Source organism: Canis lupus, chromosome 23, assembly GCF_011100685.1.
Source record: "Canis lupus familiaris isolate Mischka breed German Shepherd chromosome 23, alternate assembly UU_Cfam_GSD_1.0, whole genome shotgun sequence".
Taxonomy (NCBI): domain Eukaryota; kingdom Metazoa; phylum Chordata; class Mammalia; order Carnivora; family Canidae; genus Canis; species Canis lupus.
In genome coordinates, this window is record NC_049244.1 from 38,736,445 (window position 1) to 38,757,441 (window position 20,997).

Here is a 20,997-nt window from a genome sequence, read left to right on the forward strand (position 1 = left end):
TGACTATCATAAAAAAAAAAAAAAAAAAAAAAGAACTTATAAAGTTAGTATGTTGGGCCAAACAGGCAGATGTGAGTAGGGGGTGGGGGGAGTCACAAATGTATATTCTAATCTATAGTTAAAAAGTAGTGAAAAAAAGTTAATTTGAACAGTTCTACCCAGTGACAAAATAAAATCTACAATCACTTCAAAATACATATTTTTCAACACTAATATATGTTAATACCTTGCTGTAACCATGCGATTTAAATCATTAACCTTTTCAAAATAAAAATCCCAATTTGAAATTTAAATAAATCTCTAGCATTTGGAAAATGCATATAATACCTGTTTCTCCAATTTCATAATTAAGCTACAAAAAGGCAAAAAAAAAAAAAAAAAAAAAAACGAACAAAAAACCCGTTTAAACACTCCTTACCATTAGTTCAGGTGATGTGATCTCTCTGGGGCCCTGATATGGATCATCACTAGATGCAAATGAGGCAAGTATTGACAAACCATTGAAAACCTGTTGATAGTGTTCTCCAATACGTAGCAATAATTCATTATGCAATCCTTGGAAATCTTGTCTCAATAGACTCCCCAGTTCAATTTCTGTTTCATTCTAATCCAAAGACACATTAAAAAAAAAAATAGGCTTTTCGAAATAAGTATATTGTTAACACACTATCAGTAAATCAGAAGATCTAGATCATCTGACAAGATTAACTAATGGTATTTTTAAAAAGGCATTGGAAAAGGATTCTAATCTCATTTTCTCCTGGTAGGTCTCCAATGAGCTAGTAATGAAGAAAAGTGATCAGACTTTATTTTCGAGTAAAATTTTAAAAAGGAAGTCCCAGTTTTCTTAAAATATCACCGATTCATTAGTCATACATACATAACTCTTGGGTGAAAATATTACTAATAGCAGCTTAGAGCAGTCTTCCTGGTCAGACTGTTTGAATTTAAATTCCAGCTTTGCCACTTGTTAGTTGTGCTGTGACCTGTACAAGTTACCTAATCTGACCTCTTTCTTTTTTTTTTTTTTTTTTTTTATCTGACCTCTTTCTGCCTTAGTTTTGTCATCTATAACATGGAAAAATAATGGCATCTATCTCACTGGATAACTATAACATGGAAAAATAATGGCATCTATCTCACTGGATAACTATGAAGACTAAATGAAATTCTTTAGTAAAGTTCTGACATGTAGGAAAATATTATCATTCATCCTCTACAATACAGATTTTCTTTCTCAAAATAAATACACACACTCAATATTCAATAATTCTCATGTGGAAAGAAATCTATTGCTACCATATCATGAAACACATGAAATAAATTAACATCACAGAAAATAGTAGTCACATATACATATCTGACAGATTCTCCTGTTTCTGTTTAGACTCATATTTTTTCGGAGATATTGTTACTACTGTGCCTGGCTGGCTCAGTCAGTTAAGCATCTCTTGATTTCAGCTCAGGTCATGATCTCGGGGTTCTGGGATAGAGCCTGGTGCCCCATGTGTTGGGCTCCATGCTCAGTGGGGAGTCTGCTTGTCCTTCTGCCCTTCTCCACTGCTCATGCTCACGTGCACACTCTCAAATAAATAAAATCTTAAAAAAATTCTCTCCCCCAACCCCCCTACTTGCTCTCCATAAATAAATAAATAAATAAATAAATAAATAGTAATAGGTAGATAGATAGATAGATAGATAGATAGATAAATACATTGCTAGTATGACACCAAAAAAGAAGTATAAGCTATAAATGTTAAAAAAGAGTAAAACACTGGGCCCAACTGTAATCTGGGCACTACATAACTAACACAAACATTATGCCATAGTTGAGGCTGCCTCTTTCTGTAAATATAATTATTTGAATATCATTAGCCAACTTAGAGGTCCAATCCAAAAATTCTAAAATGAGGGGTGCCTGGCTGGCTCACTCAGAAGAACATGTAACTCTTGATCTTGGAGGAGTGAGTTGAATTCCATACTGGATATAGAGATTACTAAAAAATAAACTAAAAAAAAAATCTGAAATGAAATGATTTGAGAACTTGATCCATGAATGGATGATTATCATATGCCAATATGCCATAATGGTGAAATGATCAAAGAAAATAACAAAAGAATAATTTATTTAATATGCTCCTCTAGGACCAAAACAAAGCTTGCTTACATAATACTATTTGTACTTATATTAATATAGAATATGCTATAAATTACCCACTCTCCTTTCTACAAGAATGTTACAATAGCTTTCCTATAATGCTAATTTAAACAAAAGAGTAAAATATATACATTTAATTACCTTTAGATAATGAAGGGCCCGTTCTAATTCATCCTTGGAACAGGAACAGACCAAATGAGAAAAAATATATTTGAAGTTATTTATTAAAATCTCTCTACGATTGACATTTAATTGTTTTCCTAAAGTTCGAATGAGAGCAGAAGCTGCAGGGCTTGCTTTGGCAGCAAGGTCAGGTAGCAGAACTTGTAATGTCCTCTGAAAAAGAAACATTACAATTACTAAAAAGTACATTTGCCCAGGTAATAACATATTCACATAAGTTAGGTGCAAAAATATTTTAAAATGCCAAATAAAATTGTAGTCCAAATGTCATACTTGACTTCAGATTTACCATTTATTCATTCAACAGATATTACTGAACATCTACTATGATTCAGAAACTACAGATACTGATACAAAAAAATTGCCAAGATCCCTGATAGCACAGAGTTCACACTGTAGCTAATGTATAAGTATAAGCTAATATATGTAAAGAAAATAATTTTTCATAGGTATGTGTTAAAATATACTCATGCTCTAAGGCAGAAGTTTCAAGTTTGATTTATTATTTGGGCTAACTAGGATTTAGACAACAAGCAAGAGTAACCATATATACAAAATTTTAAGTTTCTTTTTTTTTTATATTATTTATTTATTTATTCATGAGAGACAGACACAGAGAGAGGGAGAGAGAGAGAGGCGCAGAGGCACAGCCAGAGGGAAAAGCAGGCTCCATGCAGGGAGCCCAACATGGGACTTGATCCCGGGTCTCCAGGATCACGCCCTGAGCTGAAGGTGGTGCTAAACCTCTGAGCCACCTAGGCTGCCCTTGTGCATTTTAATTAAAAAGTTGATGCTGAAAACAAAACAAAACAAAACAAAACAAAACAAAACAAGTTGATGCTGGGGCAGCCTGGGCCCAGCGGTTTAGCGCCGCCTTCAGCCCGGGGTGTGATCCTGGAGAGCCGGGATCGAGTCCACGTCAGGCTCCCTGCATGGAGCCTGCTTCTCCCTCTGCCTGTGTCTCTGCGCCTCTCTCTGTGTCTCTCTCATGAATAAATAAGTAAAGTCTTTAAAAAAAAAAGTTGATGCTGCAATATTAATAAAACCATTTTAACACATCATCAAAACATGGCAAAAAAATCTATTTTGATTTTGGTCTATTTCCTTTAAGATCTTATTCATTAAATATACAAATATACAAAAAATTCCAAACAAAAAATGGTTGGCCTTTCATTTATTCAGTAAACATGTATCTAAAGAACACCTACTACATGTCAGTCACTATCCTAGATACTGGAGACATAACAGTAAACAAGACAGGTCCTGCCCTCAGAGATGCTTACATCTTACTTGTATTATATCTTTCAACTTAATATTAATCATGCAAGACTGATACAACATTTTAAGGTAGTATACAAAGTATTAATAATTATTATATTAATGGTTCCATAATAGTTTATAACCTTAATATTAGACAGTTTCTTTTCAGGGTTTTGTTTAGTTTTGCTGTTAGGAAAATGTTGCAATAAACACCTGTACTTTTTGGTTCCCAGAGTGAAATTACTGAATAAAAAGGTAAGAACATCTTTATAATCCTTATTGTATACTATCATATTTCCTTCTAGGATTTGAGCAATTTATAGGCAGTTTAAGTTTGTTTAAAATACAGTAATATAATAGGGAGAAATACTCACTTTTGACAGTATGAATCCCTATTCTAACTTATTAAGGGTAACCATAACTTTGCCCTTGGGAAAAGGTAAGAAGAAGAGAATCTACCTTATCCATCTTTCAAACCTCAACCCTAATGACATTTTGAAGACTTCTAAGCCACTCCACACTACAAACTGTCATCTGAAATCATAGAAGGTCAAAAATACCAATAGTTTTGTACTAAATTACTCTAATGTCTTAGGAGTAAAAATGATATTAGACTGTGCATTACCAATGGAACCAATCATAGCACTGAAGACATAAGGATTCAGTCAACTGAATTAGTTATCATTAATCAATTAGTATTAACCTTTCAGAATAACTAACCATATAGAATAACTCAAATTAATATGAACTTAAATTTTATAAGTAACAGTATTATATCAAAGTCAAAAGAAAACATGTAAATCTGAACATCTAGGATCTATAAGCTCCTCAATGTTCTTGCCAGTTTTTCTTTAAAATAAGACAAGAATGGAATAAACACAAAATATGAATTGAAAACCTCAAGTAAGTCAACTACACTTTACAACTTACAGTAAGGAAACGATTAAGATCAGGAAAGTCAAAAACATTGGCAATTTCAGACAAGGTATTTAAAGCCATTTCTCTCTGGTGAGCCACATCTTGTTTTCGCATCTCAGCATTCTGGCACGGAGTACTAGGAAGCGCTGTCATCTGACTGGAATGGAGGGACTCTACTAAAAACTAGAGCAAAACAATCTGTTAATTTTCATACAAGGAAGGAAATTTAACAGATACTCTCTAAGCTAACATAAAGGACATTATCGACCTTATCAGCACTCTAAACATATTACCTGAATTAGCTCATTCAATTTTTATTTAACAAACTTTAATTTTTTTTTTATTTTTTTTATTTATGATAGTCACAGAGAGAGAGAGAGAGAGAGAGAGAGAGAGAGAGAGGCAGAGACATAGGCAGAGGGAGAAGCAGGCTCCATGCACTGGGAGCCCGACGTGGGATTCGATCCCGGGTCTCCAGGATCACGCCCTGGGCCAAAGGCAGGCGCCAAACCGCTGCACCACCCAGGGATCCCTTAACAAACTTTAATGAGGTAGATTATGTCATAACCTCCCTTTTACAGATGGAGTAACCATGTTTAGTTAAGAAATTTAAATTTCTTAACTACTAACAGGGCAAAGCCAGTATATTAACATTTCTTAACTTTTCAGCCATGAATTGAAACAACTTTTTTTAAAACAAACGCTATCCATAATATCAAGCCATAAAAAAGTTTATCATCACTAAAAGGCTAAAACAGAGAAGCATTTAACAGATTAACAACAGGGCATAATAATTCAATATAAGAGGATTTTTCTCCTCTCCCATTTATAATACACATCTTCAGACCAAGATCATAATATCTAAAACTCAAAGATTAGGTTCTCTTAAATACACTGAATACATCATTAAAAAAATCATTAAAAAAAAATATATCCTTTAGGGGCACCTGGCTGGCTCAGTGGGTTAATAAACAGTTGCTTTTGGATCAGATCACTATCCTGTCGTCCTGTGAATCAAACCCCACATGGGGCTCCCTGCTCAGCAAGTGAATTTGCTTCTCCCTGTCCCTCTGCCCATCGCCCTGCTTATGCTCTCATTCTCTTTCTCTAATACATAAATAAAATCTTAAAAAATTAAAAAATAAATAAAAATATTATCCTTTAAAGCAAGACAAATAATATGTATATACAGTTTTTTGGTGGGTTTTTTTTTTTTTTTTTTTTTTTAAGTTCTTGCAAAGTACTGCTATTTCCTATAGACAAGGCCAATGCTGACTCTCACCTGACAGATGGGTTTCTTATACTGGCTGAAAAAGTTTTGTAGTTTAACACTCTTAGCTGCAACTAGAGCTCTGATTTCTGTATATGCTGCTCCAGAGACAGATGCTGACTTGGATAATAAACAATGCAATAAGTGCAAAAGTGCAAAAGGTACCAAATCTCCTTTTGCTGCTCTAAAAAAAAAACAAAAAAAAGTTATTGTCAATGTCTCAAATATAAATGGAAACCCATAAAAATATACATTTGATATCACATTTCTTTCTATAATATCACATCTATCACACCACCATTTCTAACATGAGGCAAACAAAAAAAGTATAAAACTGCTGCCAAGTATACCTTCCAATATCCCCTGTTGTAAGAATCAAGGTATCCTTCAACTCATTATTTCTTGAGATTTGAGCATGTGTATATGCTTCCTTCATTCTTAAGACAAAAAGCTAGAATAATAAAATTAATTAGTTAAAGAATTTTTTTAGAGCAGGTTAATGAAAATACAAATGTTTAAAAATAAGAAACTATCAACCTCTTTTATAAATCCATCCTCAGAGTCTAAGGATTCCAATATATGCTTGATATTTCCACTAAAAGCCACTCTAACATCCTTGTCTGGATCTTCCATTAAATTTAATAAGGTTCCAAGAACTGTTTTCACATCTGTTTCATCTTCTCTAAAATCAAGATGCTTACAAAGATGATATAGATTATCTATGAAAGCTAAAGGGTGAGAGCATACAATGCACAATTTAACACATGAAATATCAAAGTTTTACAGTAAAATTACCCATAAACAATATACAAAGAATTCTAACTTGCCTTATAATGTCAATATTTAAATTAGTAGAGCACACAGAATTGTGGAAGATTAAAATACTTACAAATTTAAATTTATGTAATACCTAATAAAAGTTATAAGTAATTTGAATCTAAAATAAATTCTAGATTTTTTTATTTTTATTTTTTTAAGGTTTTATTTATTTATTCATGAGAGACACACAAGAGAGAGGCAGAGACATAGGTAGAGGGAGAAGCAGGCTCCCTGTGTGAGGAGCCTGATGTGGAACTTGATACCAGGATCCAAGGATCACACCCTGAGCCAAAGGCAAAAGCTCAACCACTGAGCCACCCAGATGCCCCTAGATTTTTTTAAGTTCTAAATGACTAGTCACTTAGATTTTGTGGATCATTATATTTTACCAAGATGGACTTCAAAGCACATTGCACTAATCTGCAGTGCCTGGGTAGCTTAGTTGGCTAAGTGTCCGAGTCTTGATTTCAGCTCGGGTCATGATCTCAGGGTTATGAGACTGAGCCCCGCCCTGCGCTGGGTGTGATGCCTGCTTGAGATTCTCTCTCTCCCTCTCTCTGCTCCTCTCCACCCTCTAGAAAAATTTTTCACTAATCCGAAGAACTGTGAACTAAGGGCAATCTTTGCCTTACTGTTAATCTTATAAGATTTGGGGAGTTCTAAAAACTACCTATTATATATTATTTTGAAAACTTGAGAACAGTTGCCACTTATACCCAAACAAATGGATCTCACAAGTATTCATGTAAATCTTGTGCTTTCAACAAACTCGTAGACCATTACCATTGGAAAATGGCTAAGAAGATATAACCTGTATATAGTCCTCGGTTGGGCAAAGTATCTAATAATGTGAAGTTCTGAGGTCCAAGGTAGTGTAGCAGGGGACACATTAGGAAGGTCCTTGGTATCACTAAAGAGGATATAGAATATTGAACCTCACGATACTGAACCAAATGCCAGGTATCCCCAAGTAGACTACCAAATTAAATCATCATTTAAAAATCCAAAAATTGGGCAGCCCCAGTGGCTCAGCAGTTTAGCATCGCCTTCAGCCCAGGGCATGATCCTGGAGACCCGGGATTGAGTCCCACATCGGGCTCCCTGCATGGAGCCTGCTTCTCCCTCAGCCTGTATCTCTTCCTCTCTCTCTGTCTCTCATGAATAAATAATAAAATAAAATATTTTAAAAAAATAAAAAAATAAAAATCCAAAAATTACTTCCCTTTTTAGTTCTGTGATAGTCTAATACCAGACATCCTTTTATAAGTAATCATTACATGACTACTGAACCTATCAAGCATATTTAATTTTGTAAGGCTTCAAGCTAATTCTATCACTGACTTTAAAGAGTTTTAAAAGATTTTAAATATTTAATAAATCATAATAAATCACTCACCAAGTTTCACTGGACTAGGTGTTTTTTTTCTCAATAGGAAAAGGAATGGCTTGCAAATGGAAGCTTTTAGTTGAGAAGATGAACATTCATGTTGAGATGCAACTTTTAGATTTTTACAGAAAAGGTCAGTATATCCATGTTCAGAGAAAGGTTCTGTTAAGGAACTTGTCAAATGAAACATGCCATGAAGTGTACAGACAAGTTGACCAAGGATAGAGGCAAATTCTCTCTTGACAAAGTCAGAATCATCTTTGACTTTATCTCTGGGGAGAAAAAAGAGAAGGTACTAATTATACTTTATTTTGTGGTCTAACTAGTCTTGCTTAATTTAGGGCAAAAGTAATGGTAAGACAAAGCCTAGAAGGAAGAAAATTTGAACTCCAAAACTAAAAGCAACATTTTCTCTATATATCTAGCAATATACATATATTCACATATAGTATAATCTTTCCAATCAAGTTATATATTCAAATTAAAATATTAATACATACATAAGAATCTTGGGAACTCTGTTACATGAATTTTGCTGCTGCAATAAGATAAAAAATCCATTAACACAACTAGCCCGGATTACTTCATGGGAGCTCTGTAGGGCCCAGCTATAAATTGCTGTTCTCCATTCAAGGAATATTCTTCTTGGAAACAAAGTTAGAAGAAACACACACCGTGACTGTGCCTGTGGTGCTGAAAAAATTAAGTCTATTAAACAAGATTTCTAAATGTTAATTATATTATATATATATTAAAACACATACTCAGTTTATATACATATTTATTTTTTGTTGTAAAGTCAAGTAACATTTATTTATTTATTTATTTGTCAAGTAACATTTAAAATACAAATAATACTTAATCAAAAGCTCCTTTTTCAAAAATAAAGCATGGACACTGAAAAAGATGTATGTACAATCTTACTAGATAACCAGAGAAATGCAACTAAAAATCATACCCATCAGAAGCAAAAATAATTTCTTTTAGTTACCTCGACATTTTTTTTTTTTGACAGCAAACATTTAAAAGTCTGACAAAGTGTCATATTCTGCTAAGAGGAATGTAAACTGTAATGGCATCTTTGCAGAGCAATGTTGCAGAATAGATATAGGGATATGCAAATCCAATAATTTGTTCAATTTGTTACTTTTTACAAATATAACTCCTTTTTGAATTGTTAAAAATGTACTTCCTCTTTTAATTATTGAAAAGACAGCAATGTGTTAGACATCCCATATAGAGAGGAGTTAAACCACACACATAGAATTTTGTGACCACTTACAGTAACTATCTGAAATCCTCTGGCTTAATGCTAAAAGATTAGTGGCAAATGTGGTCAACTTTAAAGACCCATCATCAGAATGAGAATGAATCCATGGAAGTGAGAGCATTCCACATAAATCTTCTAGAATATGATCTTCAAATGAGGTTTTCACTGTAGAAACACAGGACAGGTGATTAATTATATCTTTTTCCTTAATCATACTTACCTGTCTTTTTTTTTTTCAATAAAAATAAATGTTCTAAACATCAAGTGGAATTATAGCATTCAATAAACAAAGATTCTTAATTAGAGATGATGTTCTGGGGTCTGTGAACCCAAAGAAATTAAATGTGACTTTATAAAAATATGCATCCATGCATTTTTTAGAAGGATCATAAAACATTCTTCAGAAAATCTCAAATAAAAAAATTAAATAGTTATAAGTAACTTCTATTACCTGAAAAAGAGTAATAAATCCAAGTATTACACAAACTTGGAAGTTAGAAATTACTGAATTAGTTACTGAATTACTGAAATAGAACTAGAACTAAAATCAAGAAAAAACTGTTGGGTATTCCAAACATTTGTGCATTTAGGCCTTAGGCAAAGAGAAAGCCTATTTCAATACTGATCATCTTTAAAGGTTATTTTATTCTACTGTTTATATTTATACTTACTGTGAATATAAATCAGAGCATCATATATTTTCACCACTTTATCAATAACTGCCTCCAGGTCAGGTTTCTGAACAGATTCTAACAAACTTCTACAGCTCTTAAGCACTTTTGTGTAAAAATCCAAAGACATCCAAGTTATCTCTACTGAAGGTTTCTTCTTACATTTCTGATGACAGTCCCTAAAATTATGGCTGCAGTTAATACATTTTAAGACACAGAATTACAATCAATTTTGTTATAGTCCAACCTAATATTGAAGGAAGCCAAAAGAAATTTTGAGTATAAAACTAATAGTTTAAACCAATTCAAAGTAAATATATGCAAATTAATTAATATGCATTATTATTTTAAGTTTAATCTCTTTATGTCAGTCTAAATCACTCTTATGATCTGGTAACTAAAATTATCCTAGGATATTTAAATGTGGTATCACCAGGCTTAAAAATGACAGAAGATATCTCTGCATCATTATTAACTGGCTTAGTAAACATTTTCTTTATAACAGAAGAGTAGATTGCAGCCTAATCAGCTATTCCTTCAAGTTGCCTCAAATTCCAAATTTACTGCAGTCTGAATTAATATAGTTTCTTTAAAATGTCCTTCATAATTTTTTATTGGCTAGTTAAAAGAATTAAAAAATACAGAATGATCATGTAAAATCTAACAAGAGTTTTGGTCTGTAACTTAGTAAAATTAAGACTAAATCTTCAGAGAAAATTCACACTTGTTTCTTCTAATAGACTAATCAACCCATATTAAGAATACTAAACTGAAAAAAAAAAAAAAAAAAGAATACTAAACTGAAAAGATACTTCTAATGAGTTCTAAATCCCTACTCCTATCAAAGGGAAATGTTTTGACGGTTTGACTAAAACACTGGCTTTTGAGTTAAATAAAAATGTGCTCTGCTACTTTCTAGAAAAGTACAAAGTACTTTGCCCAGAAGTTAGCTTAGGCAAAAAGAATCTTGTTACAGGAAGTAATCCAAAGGATGAAACCACTAGTTGACCCTCAAACTGGATCCGGCCATCAGAGTCTCCTTAACCCCCCTTCCTGTCCTTGGAATGTATACTCTGCCTACTGGTCCCACAGTGGGAGCTGTTCCAAGGACTTAGCCTTGAGAGTAAGGTGGTGTTGAGACCATCTGGACTGAATACATGACTTAACCCCATTAATCCTCCATATAAACTTCTAGGATTCTAGAAGGTGAGTTGAGAGATCAGTTTGTCTTTCACAACTGCTGAAGACAAACTCTGTAGGTAAGCTCCCTTACAAAATCTGCCACCTACCAATCTGGGGTGGTCTGCCTCTTTCTTCAATCTCTCCTTGCCCTGTGCATATAGACCAATATACAAACCAACAGGCCTCAATTTCTCTAAGCCTCAATCTCTAATTTGTAAAGTAGGTATAATAGCACTTGACTTACAGAACTGTTATAAAGATTAAATAATATATATATAGCACTTAATACAGTACCCATCATTTAGCAGGTAATCAATAAAAAACAAATTTCTTTCATTTCACTGAAAATCTGTTCTAAGGTCACACAAATAGAACAAATAATGAGGTCTCCTAAAGCAATAAATCCAAATTTGTTACAGACAATCCACTCAGAAAATACAAGTTGTTTTACCAGTCCATGTTATGATGCGAACAATGAACAGTACATAGAGCAGTGAGTTGGAGGACAATAGTGATTCCTTCTAAAGTTGCAATAACAGGATTCTTTAGACCATTGTATTCAAGGAAAATCTGAAGGGATTCAGCTTTCTGTTTCAGTGCACTCCATAAAATGCTCTTTTTGTTCATATCCACATGTTTAATTCTGTAATTAATTATAACCATAATATAAAGATATTAATATTTAATATAAATTTGGTTCCAAAGTGAAAAATATTTAAAACAAAAGATAACATGCGATGCCAACTACTGAGATTTATAGTACAGTATATTTAAAACAACTTTCAGTGCAAAGTGAAATATGCAAATTCTTTGATCACATCATACAAAAGTTTATTTGTCAACATTTTAAATTGCTGCTGAATGTATAATCTCAGGGACTTTTTTTAGATATTAAGAAGCTAAATTAGATAAGCAAGTAAAAACTTAAAAAATTTTTTAAGTAACCATATGTAGCCATGGTATCTTTCACACTAGAATGGACTGTAATTATTAAAGTATTTTAAGCATTCCTTTGACTACCTTTAGAAAGAACAAATGCTGTGTATTTAAGTCAAAGCATTTAACTAAATGTGACTTTTAAAGTGAATGAAGTTTTATTAAATGACTAAATACAAACTGAATGAAGGCCATACTCCTCAGTCTGTTTCGGTGGTCTTTTGGAAGAGTTCAGAGATGAGCTGAGTCGACGCCTTTTGGCTGATATTCCATCACTATTACTGCTGAGGTTTTCCTGTTGAATTTGACACTGAACCTCCTCAATGATTTCCATACTTTCCATTTTTAAGGCTGCATAAAGTGGGCCCAACAAATACTGAGAAAGTAAAAATTATTTAAAAAACTATGTCTTAGGAAATATGTTATTCAAAGACTGTAAAAATTCATTAGGTTTTAAGTTTTCTAATAAGGTAAACTATTGTCAGAGTCTCATCAGGTAAAACAAAGACCTAAGTCAATCTATATAATTTCATAATCTATAAATAGACATATATATGATTTTATATCTAGAACTATGGTTCTATAGTCTTGAAAGTCTTAAAAAGACAAATTCTTTGTTTTTCTGTCAAAATGATATAAAGTGGGGCACTGGGGTGGCTCAGTGGATTAAGTGTCTGCTTTAGCTCAGGTCATGATCCCAAAGTCCTGGGATGGAGCCCTACGTCAGGCTCCTTCTGCTGCTCCTCCCTCTGCTCATGCTCTCTCTCTGTCTCTCAGATAAATAAAATCTTTATTAAAAAGTGCTACAAAGAAAAACTCTATAAAGGAATTACTAATCCCTTTCATACTACAAATCCAGCAAGACTTACAGATAAAATATTTACTCAAGTTACTGCACATTTTATTATGCTGTCTCTCACAGTCTGAGCAAGAAAAAAGGTATAATTTGACACGACTATTAGTATGTACCCATAGATTTTCTTTTTTCCCCCATAGGTTTTCTAAATGTGATGGACTATACACTGTCAAAAATAAAATCTAGGTAAGTGCTCGAGGTCTTTGCAATTAAGTTAATAACGGCTCCATTCTAGTTAATAATGAATGCACTAAACATGCTTACGCTTCACAAATTCTACTTTAAAACATTCTACTACATTGGCAGTTCATTGCCACCTTAGTGAACAAATCCTTCTCATACCAAAGTTAAAGTCCATAATAAGGAACCAAAGTGGATTGTGGAAAAAAAAAAAAAAAAACATTCCATCTTGAATGTTATTATTAAAGATATTCTATTTTCTCATTATTACATCTTACATATATGCATACATTTATATTACAAACAAAATACATACTAATCAAGTAACCTTAAAAATGACTTACCTCTGCATCCACCTGAAATCCAAGCACATCCACAAGAACTTTACAAATGTTTCTCACATAAACCTTCCTGACTTGTAAAGCAGATTCATACCCAGCTGGCACATATTTAAGGAAATACTGCAGTAAGTGGCACAAAGCTGCTTTTAGCAAATCAGACTTAAGCCGCATAAGCACACCATCTTCAAACATGACACAGAGGTTTTCCAGCAGCATATTTAAATAGACAGGCTCAATATTTCTATAAGCTTCTGCTTCAAAGGGGAATAGTGTTTTTATCAGCTTTGATAATGGTTCTTCATAGAGTTTCAACTGGTCAGCATCCATTTCTACAAGATGTTTTAATAATCCCAAAAATGAGCTGAAGAAAGTGCTGGCTGGTTGTGCTGGTAATCCTCCAAGCTCAAAGAGTTCAGTTAAAAGGCTAATTGCTAAGGATTTAGTTTTTGAACTACCATATTCTAGCAGAACACAACCGATCCGCCAAAGTAAGAGTTCTTGCCTTCTAAAAAACACAATTGCAATAATACGAATAAGAACTGTTAATAAAGTGACTTCAATAAATTCTAAATTTTGCATGTTCATGAATTGCAAAGGAGCTGGCTGTAAGTATTCCATGTGTTCATCTAATTGACTTAAAAATCGGCTAACTACCACTGGCCATTCCACAAAGTGTCCCACTGCATTTTTTCTGTGGAGGCAAATCACATCTTCACAAAGATAGAGTAATTCCTTTGTCAGTACTCCAAAAATTGCAGGGCTCTTGCTTTTAAAAAGAAATAATAATGAGCAGATAACTTCACAGATTTTCTTGTGTAACAAGTGACAGGATGGAGTTGCTGCAATCCGCAGAAGTCTCGTTATGATCCAATTACTGAATTCTTGGAAATAAACAAAAAAAATATAAATAAGCACATCAGAAATGCTAATTAATTTGCTAAATCCTTGATGAGTCATTTTTAAAGTATAACACTAACAAAATCTAAAACAATCCCTACACAATGGAAACATGGTAGTTCAGAATACCAATTTTGGAGTCAAAGTCCTAGCTTTTAGAAGTTGTATGAACTTTTCATTTCTCTGAACCTTGGTAAGTTCATCTATGAGAAGGGAATAATGAGGGTTACCATGAGGATCAAATAAGCTGAAATTCTCAGCATCGTGCTTGAAGTTCAACAAATGGTTCTATTATCACTTCTTCAACAAACATTTATTGTCAACTCTGTCCCAGGTGTACAAAAACAAAATAGTCATAGTACTCAAGAATCCTGTAATACAGTTTCTCAAACTTAAGAGATACATTTTATGCCATGACTCAGTCTACATATGCATATTTATTTTATTTAAATACATGAAACAAAAGTTTCATGAGAAAGTATTTATCACATGCAATGTAATATAATATTTCCTAGTCTATTATATTTTATCTTTATAACCTACTAATGGGTCATGATCTGTTGTTCAAAAAAAGAAAAGGTGGGTAGCCCTGGTGGCGCAGTGGTTTAGCGCCACCTGCAGCCCAGGGCGTGATCCTGGAGACCCTGGATCAAGTCCCACGTCAGGCTCTCTGCGGAGCCTGCTTCTCCCTCTGCCTTATCTCTGCCTCTCTCTCTCTCTGTGTCTCTATGAATAAATACATAAAATCTTAAAAAAAAAAAGAAAAGAAAATTATGTTTAAAAAAAAAAAAAAGAAAAGGTGGCAAAGGTGTGCCTGGGTGGCTCAGTCAGTTAAGTGTCTGCTTTGGCTCAGGTCATGACCCAGGGTCCTGGGATCAGCTGGCATTAGGCTCCCTCCTCAGAGAGGGGTCTGCTTCTCCCTCTCCCTCTGATCCTTCACCCTGCCCATGCTCTCACTCTCTCTCTCAAATGAATATAAAAAATCTTAAAAATAAAATAAAATAGGGACACCTGGGTGGCTCAGCAGATGGGCAACTGGCTTTGGCTCAGGGGTGTGATCGTGGGGTTCCAGCATCGAGTCCCCTATCTAGCTCCTGACAGGGAGCCTGCTTCTCCCTCTGCCCATGTCTCTGCCTCTCTCTGTGTGTCTCTCATGAATAAATAAAATATTTTTAAAAATAAAATAAAATAATGTGGCAAAGAATATAGACAAAGAGTTATTTATAATCCAGCTTAGTAATCACTGTGATAGAAGAAATGCAGAATATCTGTACTAACAGAGCATAAAGAGGGAGCAAGTAAGCCAGAGCTAGGGCAAGCAGTCAGGAGTACCGGTCAGAAAAAAACTTTTTGGAGGACATGCTATCAAAGTTGGGTACTGAAATTCAAGTAAAAAAATTTTAAATGCCCTATGCATTGTACCAGAAAAAAAAAAGATATTTGCTTTACATCTCTTTACAAGAAGACCAATAAAGGGACAAAAGTAATAGGGAAAATAAGGTTAAACCTAGAAAAAAGCTTCAACATCTAGGACTCAGCAAAATTGTTCTTAAAGGGCTAGACAGGAAATATTTTAGGCGTGAGGGCCATATGGCCCCGTGTCAACTATTCAATGTTGCCTTTCTACTAGTTATAGACAAAAATACAATGAGTAAAAGCATGGATTTTCCAATAAAACTTTGTTTACAAAAACAGGCAGCCAGCTTATAGGCCACAGATTGCTAATGCCTGATCTAGAAGAAAGAAATTATCAAAAACAGAAAAAAGAAAACTACTTAAGTGTTCAATGGCAAATAAACAAGTATGATTATTTCTGCTCCATTCTTAACAAAAGAAAACAATTAGGATGCATAAAATAAAACTAACCATTACCCTTTTGCTCCCTTAAATTTATAGCAAATTTGACCAAATTATGTATAAATACATATGTATGTATGTATATTTCAGAAGAGCAGAAGAGGGCAGATTTCATACAACCAATTGCAAATGAATGCACAAATAACAGGACTTACCAATACAACTGCCTTTGGCCTCATTTTGCCCTTGACTTCCATTCACATTTACAAACATAAGTGGGGAGGACTTCATTATATGTTGGATGAAATCAAGCAACATCACAGAGGTTGGCTGAGAGTCAGTTTTCTTTACAAGTTCTAGAGCAACTAAAACAAAAAAAAGATTCATTTTAGAGTCATGACAAATTAAACGGCAGTCTTTTTGTTAAAAAACTAGATTTTGGTGACCAGAACTGTGTCCAAGACAGTGCTCATGATAATGGGACTAAACTCTACAATCCTATCTTTCTAATTTTAAATGTTTAATAATCCTGTACATTCATCTATTATATACTCATTTATCAAATATAGATTAAAGACCTATGATACGCCTGGCACTGTACTAGAATCTGAGGGGAAAAAAACCTTTACCTTACCTGAATAGTAACTATCATAAATACTAACTCTAAATTTAAAGGGATCCCTGGGTGGCACAGGGGTTTGGCGCCTGTCTTTGGCCCAGGGCGCAATCCTGGAGACCCGGGATCGAATCCCACGTCGGGCTCCTGGTGCATGGAGCCTGCTTCTCCCTCTGCCTGTGTCTCTGCCTCTCTCTCTCTCTGTGACTATCATAAAAATAAATTTATAAAAAAAAAAAATTTAAAACTACATGGAGAGAAATGCTAGCGTAATGTTTTACATATGGAAAAGACAGCGATTTAACTCATAAAATTTATATAAGAAATAACTGTTTCTTACCAACATTTACATCTGTAAGTATTCGGTCAATGAACTGACATAAAATTTGTCTTGGCTTCTGTACAACTGTATTATATTCTTCTGGACTGGCACTAAAATACAAATAAAAAGTTTTTAAACCTTAAGGAGATCGACAATATCATTTGTAAAAAATTCCCTAAATTTGAATTTATCAAATGTGTTTAGTTTTAATGTTGACACTTGTTGTATCCTACTGTTTAAAAATGAAAGAAAAAACCTAAATACATGTTACTGATTTAGAAGGAAAAAAATATGCTCAATGAAACCACAGCATTCAATATGCAAAATCTAGACTTGCCCTGACTAATATAGTAGTCATTATTTATGTAGCTATTAAGCATTTAAAATATGGCTAGTCCAGTTGAGATGTGCTTTAGGTAGAATATACACATTCGGTTTTGAATATTTCGTACCAGAAAATGTATATCTCTTTAATAATCTTCTATTAACTACATGTAGAAATGACAGTATCTGAGTTATGTAAAATATATTATGAAAAATTACCTTCACTTATTTCCTTTTTACCTTTTGTCTTGTGGCTACTAGATAATTTTTAATTATACATGTGGCTTGCATTTTATTTCTATTAAGCAGTATTGATCCAGACTTCTGGAAAATCTACTGAATACAATTCCTTCAACAAATGAAGTCCAAGGGGAAAAAAAAAAGAGGAGAAACTTATAATGAAGACTTAAAAGCCATATTAGTCAATTACAATTTATGAGTCTATGTTTGATTCTGGTTAAAAAAAAAACCCTAAAACAAGAATACAAAAATAAAACTTTTAGCAAACTGTATATGACAACTGGGACCATTTAAACACAGGCTAGATATGATGTTATTAAGAAATCATTTTTAGGTGTGATAATGGTATTATGATATGTTTAAATAGTCTTTATCCTTTACAGATAAATACTAATATTTATTTATTTATTTTTAAATACCAATATTTATAGATAAAATGATTTCTGGAATTTACTTCAAAATAATCTGAGTTGAGAGGAAGAGAGCAATGAATTGATAATCATTGGGCTAAAATGAGCAACTGATATACCATTTTCCCTTCTTTTGGATTTCTGAAATTTTCCACAATGAGACTTTAGTAAAATATTAGAGAAAATTGGTTCAGCGACTGGCATCTGCCTTTGGCTCAGGACATGACCCTGGAGTCCCAGGATCAAGTCCCACATCAGGCTCCCTGCATGGAACCGGCTTCTCCCTCTGCGTGTGTCTCTGCTTCTCTTTCTCTCATGTGTGTGTCTCTCATGAATAAATAAAATCTTTAAAAAATATATTAGAGAAAAGTACATATATTGACTATTAGGACCAATCAAGAAAAATAAATATTAAGAGGAGATATAGGGGGATCCCTGGGTGGCGCAGCGGTTTAGCGCCTGCCTTTGGCCCAGGGCGCGATCCTGGAGACCCGGGATCGAATCCCATGTCGGGCTCTCGGTGCATGGAGCCTGCTTCTCCCTCTGCCTGTGTCTCTGCCTCTCTCTCTCTCTCTCTCTCTATGACTATCATAAATAAAAGAAATAAAAATTAAAAAAGGGGGAGGGAGTAATTGCAGATGAAGCTGAAGAAAAACTGTATCAAAGCTCAAAGAAGCAACTAAAGAGTTTCGATTTTGTACTGACAGCAATGAGACACTGAAATGTTGCAATTAGGAGAGTGAAAGGTAAACTTTTTAAAACCTGAATTAAATTGTTATTTTCCTGAAACCATTCCAAAGGTTTCCCATTGCACTTAAATTTTCCTTATTTTGGCCTATAAGATACTAAAGGATCTGGCCCATGGTTACTCTTCCACCCTTAACTCACACCAGTCCCTTTTTTGCTTCCTTTGTTTCGTCCTTCCTATTCTTTAAAAAGTAAGCTCATTTCCACCTGGAGACTTTTAAACTTCCCATTCAATCTCAGATACTTCTCCCAGTTCACATGACTGGCTTCTTCTCACCATTCAAATCCCCTCTAGTGGCTAATGTTAATGCTCCCTAGACTTTCATCTCCTACCCATTGCCCCATTTAATATTTTAATAGCAACTATCATTATCCGAAAATACCTTGTGGTCACAAACTAATTTTAAACAGAAAGCCCAGAGAAGACCTCTCCAAAATGAGATCTGAATGAAACTGGTCTGTTCAGAGAAGAAACAGCAAAAAGCAAAGCACTGAAAGTAGGAATGACCTTGGGGCATACAAAAAATAAGGTCAATGCCAGTGGAACAGAGTAAGGGAAGGATATATGGCCATGAGGTCAGAGGCAGGCAGAGGCAAGATTATGTAGGACCGTAGGGGTCTTGGGAAGAAGTCTGGATTTTAACCTAAGTGTGCTGGAAAACTAAGAAGGTTTTAAACAGAGGAGTAATGCTATATAATCTATAATTTATAGTTGTTAAAATCATTTTGGTTGCTGAGTGAGAAATCCACTGAGTGAGTGGGTAACATGGAAATGGAGAGATAAGCTGAGAGGTTACAGTAATAGTCTAGATAAGAAATGACAAGAATAGCGGCAGTGACAAGTGTATTTTAAAGGTAGGATTGTCAGGACTTGCTGATAAGATTTTTTGGGTATAAGAGAAAGAATCAAGAATTCCGGCTAGCGGTTTAGCGCCACCTTCAGCCCCGGGTGTGATCCTGAAGACAGGGGATCAGAGTCCGGGATCAGAGTCCCCCATCAGGCTCCCTGCACGGAGTCTGCTTCAGCCTCTGCCTGTGTCTGTCTGTCTCTGTGTCGTGAATAAATAAATAAAATAAAATAAATAAAAATTCCTGGGTTTTTGGTTGGCACATTTACAATAACCTGGGGCAGGAACCAAGTTTAAGAACATAAATCAAGATGTAATGATGTAAATTTTCATTTCAGGTACAGATGTTCAACAGTAAGCAACCTAATATCTCTGGGTAGATAAATATTTGGGAGTTATCAGAATATAAGTGATATTTAAAGCCATGGGACTACATGAAGTTACTTAGGAAGAGAGTAAAGATGAAAAGAGGACAAAGGATGTAGCAAAGTCACATGGGGAATCAAGAATGATTCCTACATTTCTGGTTTGGAAAACAGAGTGACCATGGTATCACTTACTGAGATGTCCCTACCTCAGTGAATGAGAGGGAAAAAAAAAAAAGGGAGGTTAGGATACGTGAAGAAATTGTATTGACTATGTTGAGTCTTACACTTACCAACTAAGCCACCCAGGTGCCCAGCTATGTTGTCTTAATGGCATATAGGACACCCAGCTAAAACTGCCAGTATACAGTTGTATAAATATCCTATAGGAGGACACCTGGGTGGTTCAGCGGTTTAGCACCTGCCTTCGGCCCAGGGCATGATCCTGGAGTCCTGGGAACAAGTCCCTCATCTGGCTCCCTGCATGGAGCCTGCTTCTCCCTCTGCCTGTGTCTCTGCCTCTTTCTCTCTTTGTGTCTCTCATGAACAAATAAAATCTTCAAAAAAAAAATATTCTATAGGAAATGGATATGGTTTGGAGAAACATATTTGCAGTCATTAAATGGCAGATAGTAGTTAAAGACAGTGGATGGGATCACCCTGAAAGACTAGGCAGAGAAAAGAGTGCTCATAGCAAAAAACAGAAGCAAAATTCATCTCTGAGACAGAGCCGCCCACACATTAGAACAGTTAACATCTCACTTTTTTCAGAAATTGAATTGCCAGTCAATTAATGAGAAAAAAAGATGGGGGTGGAGAAAAGGCTTTGATTGCATGAATCTGGAACCCAACTCTGATAATGGCTACCTCTGACTTTGGTTCTTCAATTCCTGTGACTCAGTTTCTTACTGAATAGTGATAATATGTACTCTATTCTACATCATGGAGATACTGTGAGACTGAATAGGCAGGAATGAAGCAATTAAAATGAGAAACTCAC

At 34.4% G+C, this 20,997-nt stretch overlaps 1 protein-coding gene across 3 annotated transcripts in view; it reads right to left on the reverse strand.

The window, feature by feature from the left end:
• ATR (ATR serine/threonine kinase) overlaps positions 1–20,997 on the reverse strand; it is a 90,972-nt gene that overhangs the window by 68,392 nt on the left and 1,583 nt on the right. For 2 of the 3 annotated variants that reach the window (XR_005377105.1, XM_038571106.1), the window contains exons 2-16: positions 17,082–17,173; positions 16,341–16,490; positions 13,435–14,312; positions 12,252–12,430; positions 11,570–11,761; positions 9,937–10,115; positions 9,278–9,430; positions 8,496–8,688; positions 8,005–8,267; positions 6,327–6,517; positions 6,140–6,240; positions 5,802–5,973; positions 4,532–4,702; positions 2,300–2,494; positions 419–604 (exon numbers count right to left, since the gene is read on the reverse strand). Coding sequence is in view for 2 of the 3 variants with exons in the window: in XM_038571106.1 (XP_038427034.1) it covers positions 419–604; positions 2,300–2,494; positions 4,532–4,702; positions 5,802–5,973; positions 6,140–6,240; positions 6,327–6,517; positions 8,005–8,267; positions 8,496–8,688; positions 9,278–9,430; positions 9,937–10,115; positions 11,570–11,761; positions 12,252–12,430; positions 13,435–14,312; positions 16,341–16,490; positions 17,082–17,173 (3,295 nt within the window). In the remaining variant the exon portion in view is untranslated. Of the gene's footprint in view, positions 1–418; positions 605–2,299; positions 2,495–4,531; positions 4,703–5,801; positions 5,974–6,139; positions 6,241–6,326; positions 6,518–8,004; positions 8,268–8,495; positions 8,689–9,277; positions 9,431–9,936; positions 10,116–11,569; positions 11,762–12,235; positions 12,431–13,434; positions 14,313–16,340; positions 16,491–17,081; positions 17,174–20,997 lie in introns of those variants that run through there. The other variant, XM_038571107.1, reaches the window with a different exon arrangement.